Here is a 13,297-nt window from a genome sequence, read left to right as displayed (position 1 = left end):
TCCTGTTACTACTACCACTAATACTACTACTAATACTGTTTCAACTACTACTACTATTACTACTGTTTCAACTACTCTTTCTGCTACTGTTACTACTACCCCTACTGTTACTACTACCACTACTACTACTACTGTTACTACTGTTTCTGCTACTGTTTCAACTACCACTACTACTACTACTGTTACTACTGTTTCTGCTACTGTTTCAACTACTACTACTACTACTACTATTACTACTGTTTCAACTACTACTACTACAGTTTCTGCTACTGCTACTACCATTGCTAATGCTGCTACTACTACTACTACTGCCACTGTTAACATGACTAATTCTACTACTGATATTACTATTATTAGTACTACTACTACTACTACTTCTATTACCTTTAGTACTATTAGTACTGTTCCAAGGTAGTTTTCTCTGTCAACCCAGTCCAGTTGACAGAGAAAACTACCTTGGATACAATGACCTGGATGACTGAGAATCTACACAGATATTAGTACTGTTGTTTCATATACTGCTGTTTATACTACTATTATGACTTTTACTATTGCTTTAAAACTCGGGCTTCTACAGTTACAGGTTTTACAGTGTTTGGAGAACACAGGTTGTGCAGTGGACTGTCTCTTTAAATCTGTGCAGTGAGGTCATTGTTGGTTGGGTGGAATCGAGACTAGAAGAGGAAGTCATGTGTTAGTCGGTTTGAGCGCCGTGGAAAATTTGCCAGAGGCTGTGATGGTTAATATCAGATTGGTGTGAAAACAGCGGGTGAGTTCCACGCCTTCCATACCTGAACGCCACATTAAATCGGATAAAAAATAAAAAATAAAACTAGATCATGTTGTGACGCAGGGGGGGTTGTTGTAACGGAGAGTTCAGCTTGTGAAACCAAAAGTAAACGTTTCATACATGAGTACTACATTTTATTTTCACACATTATTGTGTGGAATTGAGATTACTAGAGCTGAAAATGTTGAGGAAAGGTGGAAAGTTGTACATAGAGCTCAAAATGGTGATTGTAGTTTATAGGTTTGTGTATACTAGCATGTGGTTTATGGTTAGGTATGTGGTTTATGGTCAGGTATGTGGTCTATGGTCATGGTTGTTGGCTTTCACAATTCCTGTTGTCATTTCGTGGAAGTGGTGAGATAATCATCTTTTGTTGTTTATCAATGATAGAATCCAAGCGATACTGTCCTGGGGAACAGTTCTGCTGGCGTGGATCCAATCTTGACTTTAGAAATCAAACATGACATCACCTGCAGAGCGACAGCAGCAGAGTTCCTTCTGTACCGTTGGTGGAGCTGGATGTGGACATGGATCTGGACCGAAAGCTGTTGACATGCGGAGTAACGCATCCATGGAGTTGCCGATTGTCTTCAAAATGTCTTCGGATGGATGGTGAGGATAAGGCTGCAGTGATGAGGTCACCATTGAACACATTTATAAAGCATTATTACTCTAATTATCCCAGGTGTTATTGATCAATTCATATCTTGACAATGGAAGCTCTAGGATGCTTTCTTTTCAGCCTCCAGAAGCATGAATCTCCTCAAGCCGATTGGTCCTTCAAGGAGGAAGTGGACCATTTGGTCAGTGATCAGATGTAAGTTTCTCAGGACTCTTTGCCTCACCATCATGTTGCAACTTCCACCTGAACTGAGAACATCCCGTGATGCTGAGATGTACGTAGGAACAACGCAAAAGAGAAAATGTCAGGAAAACCTCCTCGGAGGTTCTCTTTTCTCAGGAGACTGTGACTCACCTGGATGACCTTTGACCTTTGTTTGTGTCTGTAAGTTCATGTTATGCAAAGGTACTGTTTATGATTCCTCATCAGAGCCGAACAGCAGAGCTCAGAAGGTTGTGATGGTCCGAAGGAGCAGCATCATCCGGAACATCTGGACTCCACATTTGCGGTTTGAACACAAGCAGATCAGGATTTGGTTCCGTGCGTTTGGACCGAGAGGTCAACGTGCTTCCCTGTGTAATTCTTTTGCAGCTGCTGGAGGAGAACATCTTCAACTTTGTGAAGAACGAGCTGAAGATGATCCAGAGGTGGCTGAACTATGATTACCCAGAATGCCCAGAGGAGGAGGAGCTTCAGGGCAACAGAGAGGCTTTTCTGAACATCACGGTGAACTTCCTGAAGAGAATGAAGCAGGAGGAGCTGGCTGACCGTCTGCGGAGTGGTGAGGAGATGCCTCTGAGTGTTCTGCGTATTTTTCAAAATGTATTTGTGTTGTTTTAGCAATAGTTTGGGGGTTTTCTCCTTTGTCCAGGGAACCCTGCTGCCGTCTGTCAGCGTAGACTCAAATCCTCCTTAAAGACAAAGTTCCAAAGAGTGTTTGAAGGGATCGCCAAAGGAGGGAGCCCAACGCTCCTAAATCAGATCTATACCGAACTCTACATCACGGAGGGGGGATCTGCACGGGTCAACGACGAACATGAGGTCCAACAGATGGAATCAGCCTCCAGGAGAGCGTGTAGACCAGAAACTGCAATCAAACTCCAAGACATCTTCAACCCTTTACCAGGACGACATGGGCCAGTCAGAACTGTGATGACACAAGGTGTAGCCGGCATCGGCAAAACTGTCCTAACACAGAAGTTTGCCCTGGACTGGGCTGAAGAAGAAACAAACCAGGACATCTACTTCCTGTTTCCGTTCACCTTCCGAGAACTGAACCTATTGAAAGAGAAAAGGTTCAGCTTAGTGGAACTTATTCAGAACTTTTTTAGTGAAATCAAAGAAGCAGGAATCTTTAAGTTTGATGAGTTTCAGGTCACTTTCATCTTTGACGGCCTGGATGAGTGTCGACTTCCTCTGGACTTCCTTCGCAACAAGGCCCTGAATGACATCACAGAGTCTGCCACAGTGGATGTTCTGATGACGAACCTCATCAAAGGGAACCTGCTTCCTTCTGCTCGACTCTGGATAACCACAAGACCTGCAGCAGCCAATCTGATCCCACCCGAGTGCATTGACAGGATGACAGAGGTCCGTGGATACCTCGATCCGCAGAAGGAGGAGTACTTCAAGAAGAGGTTCCTAAATGAGGAGCAGGCCAGCAGAATCATCTCTCACATCAGGAGATCTCGAAGCCTCCACATTATGTGTCACATCCCAATCTTCTGCTGGATCACTGCTACAGTTCTGGAGGACGTGTTAAAGACCAGAGAGGGAGTGGAGCTGCCCAGGACCCTGACTGAGATGTACATCCACTTCTTGGTGCTTCAGTCCAAACTAAGGAATTTCAAATACCACGGAAGTTCTGGGATAGATCCACATTGGAGTCCAGAGAACAGTAAGATGATAGAATGTCTGGGAAAACTGGCCTTTGAACAGCTGCAGAAAGGGAACCTGATCTTCTATGAATCAGATCTGAAAGAGTGTGAAATGGACCTGATAGCCGCCTCAGTGTATTCAGGAGTGTTCACGCAGATCTTCAGAGAGGAGAGAGGGCTCTACCTGGAGAGGGTGTTCTGCTTCATCCATCTGAGTGTTCAGGAGTTTCTGGCAGCACTTTATGTCCATCTGATGTTCATCAACTCTGGCGTTGATCTTCTCTCAGAAAAAACATCCAATGAAACAGATGACACATCTGCAGAGGCAACCTTTTACCAGAACGCAGTGAAGCAGAGCACGAGGAGTTCTAATGGACACCTGGACCTGTTTCTCCGCTTCCTCCTGGGTCTTTCTCTGCAGACCAACCAGAGACTCCTAAGGGGGTTCCTGGCAAAGAAAGAAATTAGTGCAGAGACAAGTCAAGACACAATTAAGTACATCAAGAAGCAGATCGGCGAGAGTGTGTCTGCAGAGAGAAGTATCAACCTGTTTCACTGCTTGAACGAGCTCAACGATGGGTCTCTGGTGGAGGAGATCCAACAGGCCCTGAGGTCTGGACGGCTGTCCACAGATCAGCTTTCTGCTGCTCAGTGGTCAGCTCTGGTCTTCATATTACTGTCCTCAGAGGAAGATCTGGAGGTTTTTGACCTGAAAAAGTACTCCGCCTCAGAGGAAGCTCTTCTGCGGCTGTTGCCAGTGGTGAAAGCCTCGAGCAAAGTTCTGTAAGTGCGGATTAGCATCAGCTTCACCGGTTGGAAGACAATGGACATTAACATTGCTCCTTCTGCTTGTGTCTCAAGACTGAGTGGATGCAACCTGACAGATAGAAGCTGTGAAGATCTAGCTACAGTTCTCAGCTCCTCCAGGCTCAAGGAACTGGATCTGAGTAACAACAACCTGCATAATTCTGGAGTAAAGCTGCTCACTGCTGGGCTAAAGAGTCCACAGTGTACCCTGGACACTCTGAGGTCAGGAACAAACGAATTTACCAACTTTACAAATTTGGTCATCGACAGTCGTCAACCTGTTCATCTCCTGGTCATGGACAGAACAAACTGTTTATGTTTGTTTTCTTTTCAGGCTGTCGGGTTGTCTGATAACAGACGAAGGTTTCGTTTCTTTGGCCTCAGCTCTGAAGTCCAACCCGTCCCATCTGCGGGTTCTGGACCTCAGCTTTAATCATCCTGGAGATCTGGGACAGAAACTGTTGACTTCTGGGCTCAAGGACCCAGAATGGAGGCTGAACATTCTCAGGTGCTGAAAGCAGCAATGCTTCTCTCTAAGAAAACAACCTTGTCTGGTCCGATTGGCTTGAAAACCTATTCCCACTGTTTTAGGATGGAACCTGCTGGCCCCCAGTGGCTGACCCCAGGTTTGCGGAAGTGTAAGTGTCAGCTGCTTGATATAAAATTGTAATATCATTGTTTATTGACCTAAACTTACGATGTTTGTCTGTGCCAGATTCCTGCGAACTGTCATTCGACACAAACAGCGTGAACAGAAAGATCCGACTGTCTGAGGACAGAAAGGCGACTTATGTTGGGGAGGAGGAGCCGTATCCCGACCACCCAGACAGGTTCGACGAGTGGCCTCAGTTGCTGTGTGATGCTGGTCTGACTGGCCGCTTTTACTGGGAAGTGGAGTGGACTGGACACGTCGACATATCATTGAGTTACAGAGGGATAAACCGAATAGGGCACCAATACGACTGCAGGTTTGGCCGGAACGACCAGTCTTGGAGTCTGGAGTGTTCCGAGGATGGCTACTGCGTGTGGCACAACAACACCGGTACCACTGCCACTGTCTCCAACACTACCTCCTCAGGGGTAAACAAGGTAGCCGTGTTCATGGACTGGCCCGCTGGGATCCTGTCCTTTTACAGGGTCGCCTCCGACAGGCTGCTCCACCTCCACACCTTCAGCACTACATTCCCAGACCCTCTTTATCCTGGGTTTGGGTTCTGGGCCAGCTGGTATGGTTCAGTGTCTCTGTGTCCTGTGCAGCAGCAACAATAACATCACACCTATTCCTTCACCCACATCATGATCATGACAGCAGAGCCCCTCCTCACACATCATAGTAATTCTATCTTTGTGAGGACGTTCACTGGCATAATACATTCCTCAGCTTTTTACCCAAACATTACACTGATTGTGTCCCTCTGGCCCGAACCCAAACCCATCTTTAACCTAAACCCAGTTCTACCCTGAAACCTGATACCATGTAAAGTTGTGAGGACCATCCAAAATGTCCTCACCTCCCAGAAATGTCTTCACTAGGGAAGTGCTGCTAGGAAAGTGTGTATTTTTGTAGTCCCTGTGTAGCCTGTAAGAACACACTCACACACTCATTAGCAGTACAGTGTCAGTAGAAGGGACGGTGTTGTATTCCTCACAGAGGTGATCCAGGCCCAGTTGTTCCTCAGCAGCAATCGTCTGGAGACTATCTTCATTACTAGTTACTATGGCTATAGTTGAAGCTGTTACAACAGTTTGATTACATGTATAGCACATTAATCTACAGCAGCACCAAGTCCAGACGCATGTTATTGTCATTATATTTATCTTTTTACTGGTTCCTGATGAAGGTCATTGGGGCAGAGCCTTTTCCAGCCCTCAAATACCACTGATATTACAATATTACTAAAGACATTAGATTATTTATATCTAACATTTATTTCTCCATTTAACATATTCTTAAGTAGCAAACCTAAATATTTTACTTTTATAACTCTATAAAAACATTTATGAAACAGAGTGTTCTGTTGAACAATGTTTACTGTAATAGTTTGTATTTTTATATAAGAACAGGAACTGCAAAAAAATATGTTATAGGTAGTTTTTCTCCTGTTTGAATAGAGTCTGTTTTCATCTTAAGCATGAATAAACTCATTGAAATAAACAGTTTGAAAACTATATTATAAGGCATTGTTCTGTTTCCAGTTGCAGATAAATTACTGAAGTGTATGTGTGAGAGTGTGCACTGATCTTCTCTGCTGGATGAAATGTCTCCCGTCACCGCGGTAACATACTGCATCACATAATGCAGTGATTGCTCTGAGAGAAATGAGGGTCTAAATATAGAGCAGTGCTTCGGTCAGCCAGACAGAGATGTGTGTGTGTGTGTGTGTGTGTGTGTGTGTGTGTGTGTGTGTGTGTGTGTGAGAGCATTTTGCTGAGTCACACGGTTCTGCCAGGATGGATATTGAAATGACCCCCCCTTCCCCCAGTGATGATGCCATTACCAACTCTGCCTCTATCAGAAAAATTGATTAATTGATTGGTTGAGTTCCGGCCGTTTTCGGAGAAAAAAACTGAAAAAAAAACATGTTGCGATGGTTGCTGATCGGTGTTGTGTATTCCTGTTGGGTCCACTATTGTGCGTTGGCACTTTCACTGGCTTTGCACAATGGCTTTGATAATTAGAAATAACAGCAAACTTGTGAAACGTTTGACCCCCCATCCCGGCTGATATAAACAAAGACGGCCTCTGCCTGTCGCTCTGAGAGCTAACCTGATTGTGGTTCCTCTCAATATTGCTGATCATTTATCGGTTATTTATTCTCAAGTTGCGTGTTTGAGTCAAACCATTTATAAATCTGACGGACTTTAAACTCCACCTCTGACCAAGCCGACAGCCAATCTGAGTGGGACACACCCTTGGTCCCCCTCCCTTCACTTGATTCTGCTCTCTCTCGCTATCTCTCCCTCCATCTCTCTCATCCACGAGCAAAAGGACGGGACAGCCCACACCAACAGCAGAAGAAGAACAACAAGGAGAAGAAGACAAAGAAAGAAAAGAGAGGAAGGGAGAAGTAGAATAACATGGATGTTCTGAAGAAAGGCTTCTCCATGGCAAAGGATGGAGTGGTCGCCGCAGCTGAGAAGACCAAGGCCGGCGTGGAGGAGGCTGCCACCAAGACCAAGGAGGGGGTCATCTACGTAGGTGAGAGGGAAGGGGGGATTGATGGAGGCATTCAGCATTCAAATTATGTTATTCACAAATAAATGAAGAAGTTTTTGGATTCTTTCCCACTTTAATATCACTTCAATCATGTTGGTCCAGTCTAAATATTGAAATCTGATCCGTCCTGAATTCTGAGTTATGGAATTTAGTGCAGGGAGGAGTGCAGCGCCCCCTTCTGGCCAGAGTAAAACGCGGGAGGAATTTGATCTTATCTAATAATCTATTCAACACTACTGTTATTATAATCATCATCATTATTATTATGCCATTCAGAGGGAGCTGCTACATTTTCATTTCCCCGCCTGATCCTGGATCTGTGAGATTATAGGATCTGAAACATGACACAGCAATAATTTTTCCATCTGCAGCGGCCATCCTCGGTTTGGGACACGGCTCTACTGGGCCCTTCATCCTTACAGGGGTTTATTATCAGGACCTCCCACCCCCACTGGCGCCAAGGTATTGACACAGGAGCAGCAGGAGCTGCACCCAAGCATGAATGCACAGGACAAATCTCAGCGTTTATCCAGTATTGATCAGGAAGTGATTTGGGGAACTTTTCGGCCACCTGGACTATTTTCTCTGATCAAACATGCTGCCCTGTCTGACCCGCTGAGGGTGTGCTGGAACACGCCACATATGCCGTCTTGAGCCCTGAAACAGAAGCAGAATCACAGATGCTGTTGTCTTTCACACAAAGATGTTGTTCATTTGATTCATCACATGAGAAGCTCCACGCCCACTGGGAACACTGGATCTGCACCAGCACATCGGAGCCACGCCCATACCGCCCTCCCAGCCAATCAGAGGCTGGAACACTGTCCGCAAACCTGCAAAGAAAGGCTGAAAGTTGTCCGTGAATCTGAGTCTGTATGGAAGAGAATCTCAGCTACTTCTAAAGATAAACGACTGTAAACTAAGTCTGCAGTTCTAAACCAACTATAAATGGGAAATCAAAACAGAGAAACAAATAAAATACATTTCTTGTAATGAATTTAAAGCTATGACGTAAAAATCATGTTGTCATTTTGGTTTCAAGGAAACAAGACGATGGAGGGGGTGGTGACCAGTGTGAACACAGGTAAACATGCCGACTCATGCTTGAGCTGGAAATTTGCCTTATTGGCTGTTGCTTCATGGCAGATTATGTTACTTCGTGTTTCTTTTGTCCCAGTTGCCCACAAGACAACTGAACAGGCTAATATCATAGCAGACACTGCAGTTTCTGGGGCCAATGAGGTCGCCCAGTCAGCCGTGGAGGGGGTGGAGAACGCCGCCGTGGCGAGTGGATTGGTCAGCTTGGTGAGTGATGAAGCTGCAATCTGTTTAAAATTATCCACATTTTGCAGTTGTAGTGTCTGCTAAAAAATAAAATACAAGAATTAAACTAGATTTTATTCAAATTTCACATTTGTCTTCCCTCTCACATCTCTGGTGATTGGCCGATGACAGGAGGAGGCGGGACCAGTGTCTGAGAAGGTGTTTGATTTGATACTCAGAAAAATCATTAAAAACGTGTTTTTGTCGGCCGTCGCCACAGAAGACATGCGGTGAGTCTGGTCATGTGACCCCTGCTGTCTTTCCCCTGCAGGCTGGCGTCCCGAATACAGAGGCTGAAGCAGAAGAGAGCGAACAGGCGGTGCAGTAGGTGAGATTTGTCGGACTGGTAATGCTGGACAATCTGCTGGTTGGTTCCTCCGGCCAATGGTTTCTGTACTGCTTTTTAATTTCACAACAAAATTTGTTTTATTATAAAATCCTTAATTAGTTTCTTCTTACTCTCTCAGGTGCTCATCCTCACCTCCCCTGGTGGTCATTTCCTGGTTCTTCATGTGTAGTGAAGAACATCCAAGGAACCTCCTATTAGCCGTGTGAACCTTAACCTAATTAACCAGTAATAATTTAAAAAACAAAACTCCCCACATTCCTCTGTTACCATGGTTGCCTCATCAACACAACGATGACAAGTCTAACACGTTGTCAGGCCATCCAAAGTTTCTACGAAGTAAATCATCAACATCACTCATCAAAAATGTCATAGAAGCCACGCCCCCTCTGTCACTCACCACACAAAATAAACCACACACACATCTATTCTAGTGCTTGTTACTTTGTGTGGACCTTTACTGGCATAATCCATTCCTCTCTTTCTTACCTTAACCCACACCATGACATCCTGGAACCTGTACCCACCCCCTAATCTAAACCCAATCCCAGCCTTAATCTTAAAACCAGGTCTCAACCCTCAAATGAACCGTGAGGACCACCAAAAATGTCCCCACTTCGCAAAGAATGTGCTGAATTTGCAAATAAAATGCATCTGCTGATCCTCACTGTGTAACATGTACAACACACACACACACACACACACACACACACACACACACACACACACACACGGTTCTGCTGTTATTAATTAAGCTCTTGTAGACAATAACCGATAATGAATAAAAAAAAGTTTGAAACTATTCCTAGCATGATCCTTTCTTTGCTCGAAGCTGATTGATTGATTAATTGATTGATTGATTTGAAATATGAGCCAGGTTTTCTACTGCCGAATAGTGTGAAGATGTTAATCTCATCAAGGGCTTTTGAACTTATGAACATGTGACAAAAACAAGCAACCCAAAACAACCGGAGAGGCAACATATGGACAGATTTTTGAGGAGTGTGTCTGGGTGCGACTGTCACACCCCTCAGAAAACGCTCTTCTATATAACACACACACCCATCCCTCCAGCGACGCCTGTTCTCATCAACCAATCAGGGAGCAGTACCTACGCCATCATCATTCCGAACAGGGATCGTCAAGTGGGACTGAAAGATAAAAGAATCAAGCTTTCCTCATACATGTACTGGTTTAAAGGAGCGGTTCACCATTAAAAATGGCAACCATTTGTATAACCGATTCTGGCTAACTGATTTAGCATCATAGCCACATTACAGAGCTTGTAAATCAACACTTGCAAGCCTTCCTTCAGATTCTGTTGCCAACATTGTTAATAAAAGTGTGCACAAATGATGCTGAGGGCGACCCCATGGCTGCATTTCAAGGCTGAGATTTGTGTTGTGTTGTGTTCCTCTGCTGTCCTGTGGGACAGGTCGGTCCTGCTGTCACACCTGATTCCTCCAAGGGGCGAGGCTGTATCACATAAAAGATCCAGACTGAAGCATCAACAACAGTCTCTGAACACTTGGAGCAGCAGACATGGACAAAATCACCGGCCTTCTTGGTGACGGCGCCGTCGGAAATATCCTCGAAGACCAGATTCGAGACAAAGCTGCAGATGCAGCAGGTGAGAAATGATCTGACCGAGTATGCTAGGAGGAGGCCAGACTTTAATGGCAGTTTCCTATTACCTGTATTTTCATTAAAGTAGGAACATGAACGTCCAGGACCTTCAGCAATAGCAGGAATAGTCACAGGATGGGTTCAGCCTATCAGTATTTGTGTTGTTTGAAATTGGTGGGAGAGCCAAAGTTTGAGTCCGTGCCACACGAGTCCATTAGTCACCTCTGGATTCAGATGTGTTACAGATGTTTCTGTTGTGACTGTTCCTGCAGCCGGAATCTTCAATGCTGTCCGGGGTGGAGGTAAAGAAAAAGAGGAAGAGAAAAAGGACTCAGGGTTGGATGTAGGTAACATCCTCGAAAAGGTAACAGGCGGCAATGACGACAAAGGAGGTGAGTGAGCTCCCACAACGGCATCAAGCCCCCCCCCAGGGGCCAAACACAAGCGATCGCCTTCATCTTTGTGTGCTTGACGTGTTTATTTCACTGTAACTGCTGGTGAAATATGGAAACATTTCACCACGGATCAATGTTGCTGGCACATGAGCTCACTAACGCGGCAAAGTTCGCATCTGTGATGTTTTGTTGTCTCACTTTTTTGCAGGCGTTGATGTGGGAAATGTGATCGGAGGATTTTTCAAATAGAAGATTTGAAGAATGGCCTGATTCTGGAGTGGATAAAATATATATCATCCCTAAATGTTAGTTAAACAAATAGCAAACATGCAGAAAGCAACTGTTCTTTAAAATGTAATAAATAAAGTGGTTATTATAAACACTGCTTACATGAGTCCATTTTAAATGTTTTTATTTGTATTAAGTGGTGGTACTGGGACGGAAAGGGTAAATGAACGGGTTATACTGGGGCAGAGAGCATAATTGGACAGATGGGATAGTCAGGCTGGGGAGCTGCGTGTCGAAGACGTGCTGGGTGATACTGGAGCTCCCCAGGGACCTGTGCTGGCGCCCTTCACTCTTTATACATCCTATTTCCAGTACATTTCTGTGTTCCATCACATGTGATACAGAAATCATGGTCATGGGGGGCGATTACAGGAGCCTGATGGGGCTCTTTTGTAAATGGGTTGAAAGGAATGGGCTTTCTCCTCCACACCTCCAAATTAAGGGAGGTTGTATTGGACTTTTGGTGCTCAGGTTGTACACTCCGGCCTGTGAACATCCAGGTGTGGACATGAAGCAGGTCCAGTCATTGGACTGATCTTCAGGAAGTCCCAAAGCCTTTGATGCTGAAACTATTTTATGTGTCGGTGGCAGTCTGCAGGGACAAAGGGACAAAGGTGTTAGGAGAGTGGACAGACTGGTGAAGAAGGAGCTTGGTGGTTGGTATGAGGCTGGACCCCTTGTTGGGGAAAGCACAGCAGAGGAAGCTCCTCCGTATCCATGGCCGGCCCCTCTGCTCCTTCCTGGCTGTCTGGAGGAGTGCAGCAGTGGGTGGCTCCTCTCTCAGCCCTGCCAGACTGAAAGACTGAGGCACTCCTTTGTTCCTGCGGCCATCAGGCTGTATAATAGAACTCTGTGTGGATCGGAATTTAATTCTCCCTGGCTCTTTAAACTAGACAGCATCTTTTATTCTTTATATTTGTAATTGGTTTAAGTGTGTGTGTGAGTGACCATTGTGCTGCTGGACAACGTGAATTTCCTTCTGAAATAAATAGTTATTCTGTTCTTTTACACTGGTGATGACGATGATGCTTATGGTGGTGGCGGTGGTGAGAGCAGAACTGGTGGAGCTGGTAATTCGGGTCTGAGGACACACCCGATTCCTCGAGTTTTTCTAGGCAAAGTGAGGCGGCAGCTGAGAACACACACCAACACTCTTCACACACGTCCGAGAGGCCGGCAGACCGTCACCGATGGATCACATCTTAGGAAAAGCAGCAGAATGCGCAGGTGAGTGAGGCTGAAGAAACAATGATCTTTAATAATCAAAGGCAAATTGTCACAGGTAAAAATTCTGGTTGTTTATGTCACACGCGTCTAAAATGTGTGTGTACTCCCGGCTGGCTGTGAACTTTGACTGTGGTCACACGTGAAACTTCCTGAGCTTACACCACATCCAGCTGTGTTGATGATGTGTAGCTTTTGTTGACTTTCTGCTTGTTATGATCAGACAGTGTTGTCGTACCATCAGAACCACCATGGAGATCAGACTTGCACTAGCTCCGCCCACAATGCTGGCCGGCTATTATGAAGGAGAGCGAGGCGTTTAGAAAGGATGGTTTCACTGTTTTTGTCTAACTTGTAAGCTGAGTAACCTGTAAGTGAATCACCTCAGTGTGTGTGTGTGTGTGGTGTGTGTGTGTGTGTGTGTGTGTGTGTGTGTGTGTGTGTGTGTGTGTGTGTGTCTAACCTGCTAACGGGTTTCCACCTTAGCTTCTTCACAGCTGCTTTCTGCTCAGTGTGACGTGAGTCCAGAAACAGCTGACTGGGCCGGGAGACTTTTCAAAGCAAAGGAAAACCCTGAAAATCCTGTAACAAAACCAGAGGACCGTTAAGAACCCGGAAGAAGAAATATCAAACAGAATTTTGAGAACTCGATTCGTCTTTGTTTATATAGCCTCAGTCACAATCTAAGTTGTCTCTAGGCGCTTTGCAGAAAACCGGAGCCTGACCCCCATCAAACAAGGAGAAGGAGACCTTGAGCAGGACCAGGCTCATATGGGGGGACT

At 45.2% G+C, this 13,297-nt stretch overlaps 2 protein-coding genes and 1 long non-coding RNA gene across 3 annotated transcripts; all 3 read left to right on the top strand.

The window, feature by feature from the left end:
• Positions 1-627: 627 nt before the first annotated feature.
• On the top strand, positions 628-6,265 carry LOC130533770 (NLR family CARD domain-containing protein 3-like). Its single transcript, XM_057047454.1, has 10 exons — positions 628-769; positions 1,181-1,402; positions 1,533-1,607; positions 1,842-1,920; positions 2,004-2,193; positions 2,284-4,072; positions 4,151-4,318; positions 4,431-4,604; positions 4,688-4,734; positions 4,812-6,265. The coding sequence occupies exons 2-10, from the start codon at positions 1,251-1,253 to the stop codon at positions 5,363-5,365; spliced, it is 3,228 nt and encodes a 1,075-aa protein (XP_056903434.1). The 5' UTR covers positions 628-769; positions 1,181-1,250; the 3' UTR covers positions 5,366-6,265.
• Positions 6,266-7,059: 794 nt separating this feature from the next.
• Positions 7,060-11,388, top strand: sncga (synuclein, gamma a). Its single transcript, XM_057047473.1, has 8 exons — positions 7,060-7,295; positions 8,356-8,397; positions 8,491-8,618; positions 8,769-8,795; positions 8,908-8,964; positions 9,104-10,612; positions 10,881-11,000; positions 11,212-11,388. Exons 1-5 carry the CDS (start codon positions 7,175-7,177, stop codon positions 8,962-8,964), a joined length of 375 nt encoding a protein of 124 aa, XP_056903453.1. The 5' UTR covers positions 7,060-7,174; the 3' UTR covers positions 9,104-10,612; positions 10,881-11,000; positions 11,212-11,388.
• LOC130533787 (uncharacterized) lies at positions 7,302-8,320 on the top strand. Its single transcript, XR_008952672.1, has 2 exons — positions 7,302-8,165; positions 8,245-8,320. It is a non-coding gene; the product is annotated as an uncharacterized LOC130533787 (long non-coding RNA).
• Positions 11,389-13,297: the final 1,909 nt, after the last annotated feature.

The sequence above is a fragment of the Takifugu flavidus genome, chromosome 11 (genome assembly GCF_003711565.1).
Source record: "Takifugu flavidus isolate HTHZ2018 chromosome 11, ASM371156v2, whole genome shotgun sequence".
Lineage (NCBI taxonomy): Eukaryota > Metazoa > Chordata > Actinopteri > Tetraodontiformes > Tetraodontidae > Takifugu > Takifugu flavidus.
The sequence above is the reverse complement of the archived record's forward strand: the minus strand, read 5'-3'. Positions and strand labels throughout refer to the sequence as shown.

What these genes read in the sequence shown, in the direction of transcription:
- LOC130533770 (XM_057047454.1), top strand. Translation starts at nt 1,251, where the DNA reads ATGACATCACCTGCAGAGCGACAGCAGCAGAGTTCCTTCTGTACCGTT. An exon ending in AAAATGTCTTCGGATGGATG is followed by an intron (nt 1,403 to 1,532) that starts GTGAGGATAAGG and finishes CTTTCTTTTCAG; the next exon opens with CCTCCAGAAGCATGAATCTC. An exon ending in TGTACCCTGGACACTCTGAG is followed by an intron (nt 4,319 to 4,430) that starts GTCAGGAACAAA and finishes TTTTCTTTTCAG; the next exon opens with GCTGTCGGGTTGTCTGATAA.
- sncga (XM_057047473.1), top strand. Translation starts at nt 7,175, where the DNA reads ATGGATGTTCTGAAGAAAGGCTTCTCCATGGCAAAGGATGGAGTGGTC. An exon ending in GGTGACCAGTGTGAACACAG is followed by an intron (nt 8,398 to 8,490) that starts GTAAACATGCCG and finishes CTTTTGTCCCAG; the next exon opens with TTGCCCACAAGACAACTGAA. An exon ending in CGGGACCAGTGTCTGAGAAG is followed by an intron (nt 8,796 to 8,907) that starts GTGTTTGATTTG and finishes TTTCCCCTGCAG; the next exon opens with GCTGGCGTCCCGAATACAGA.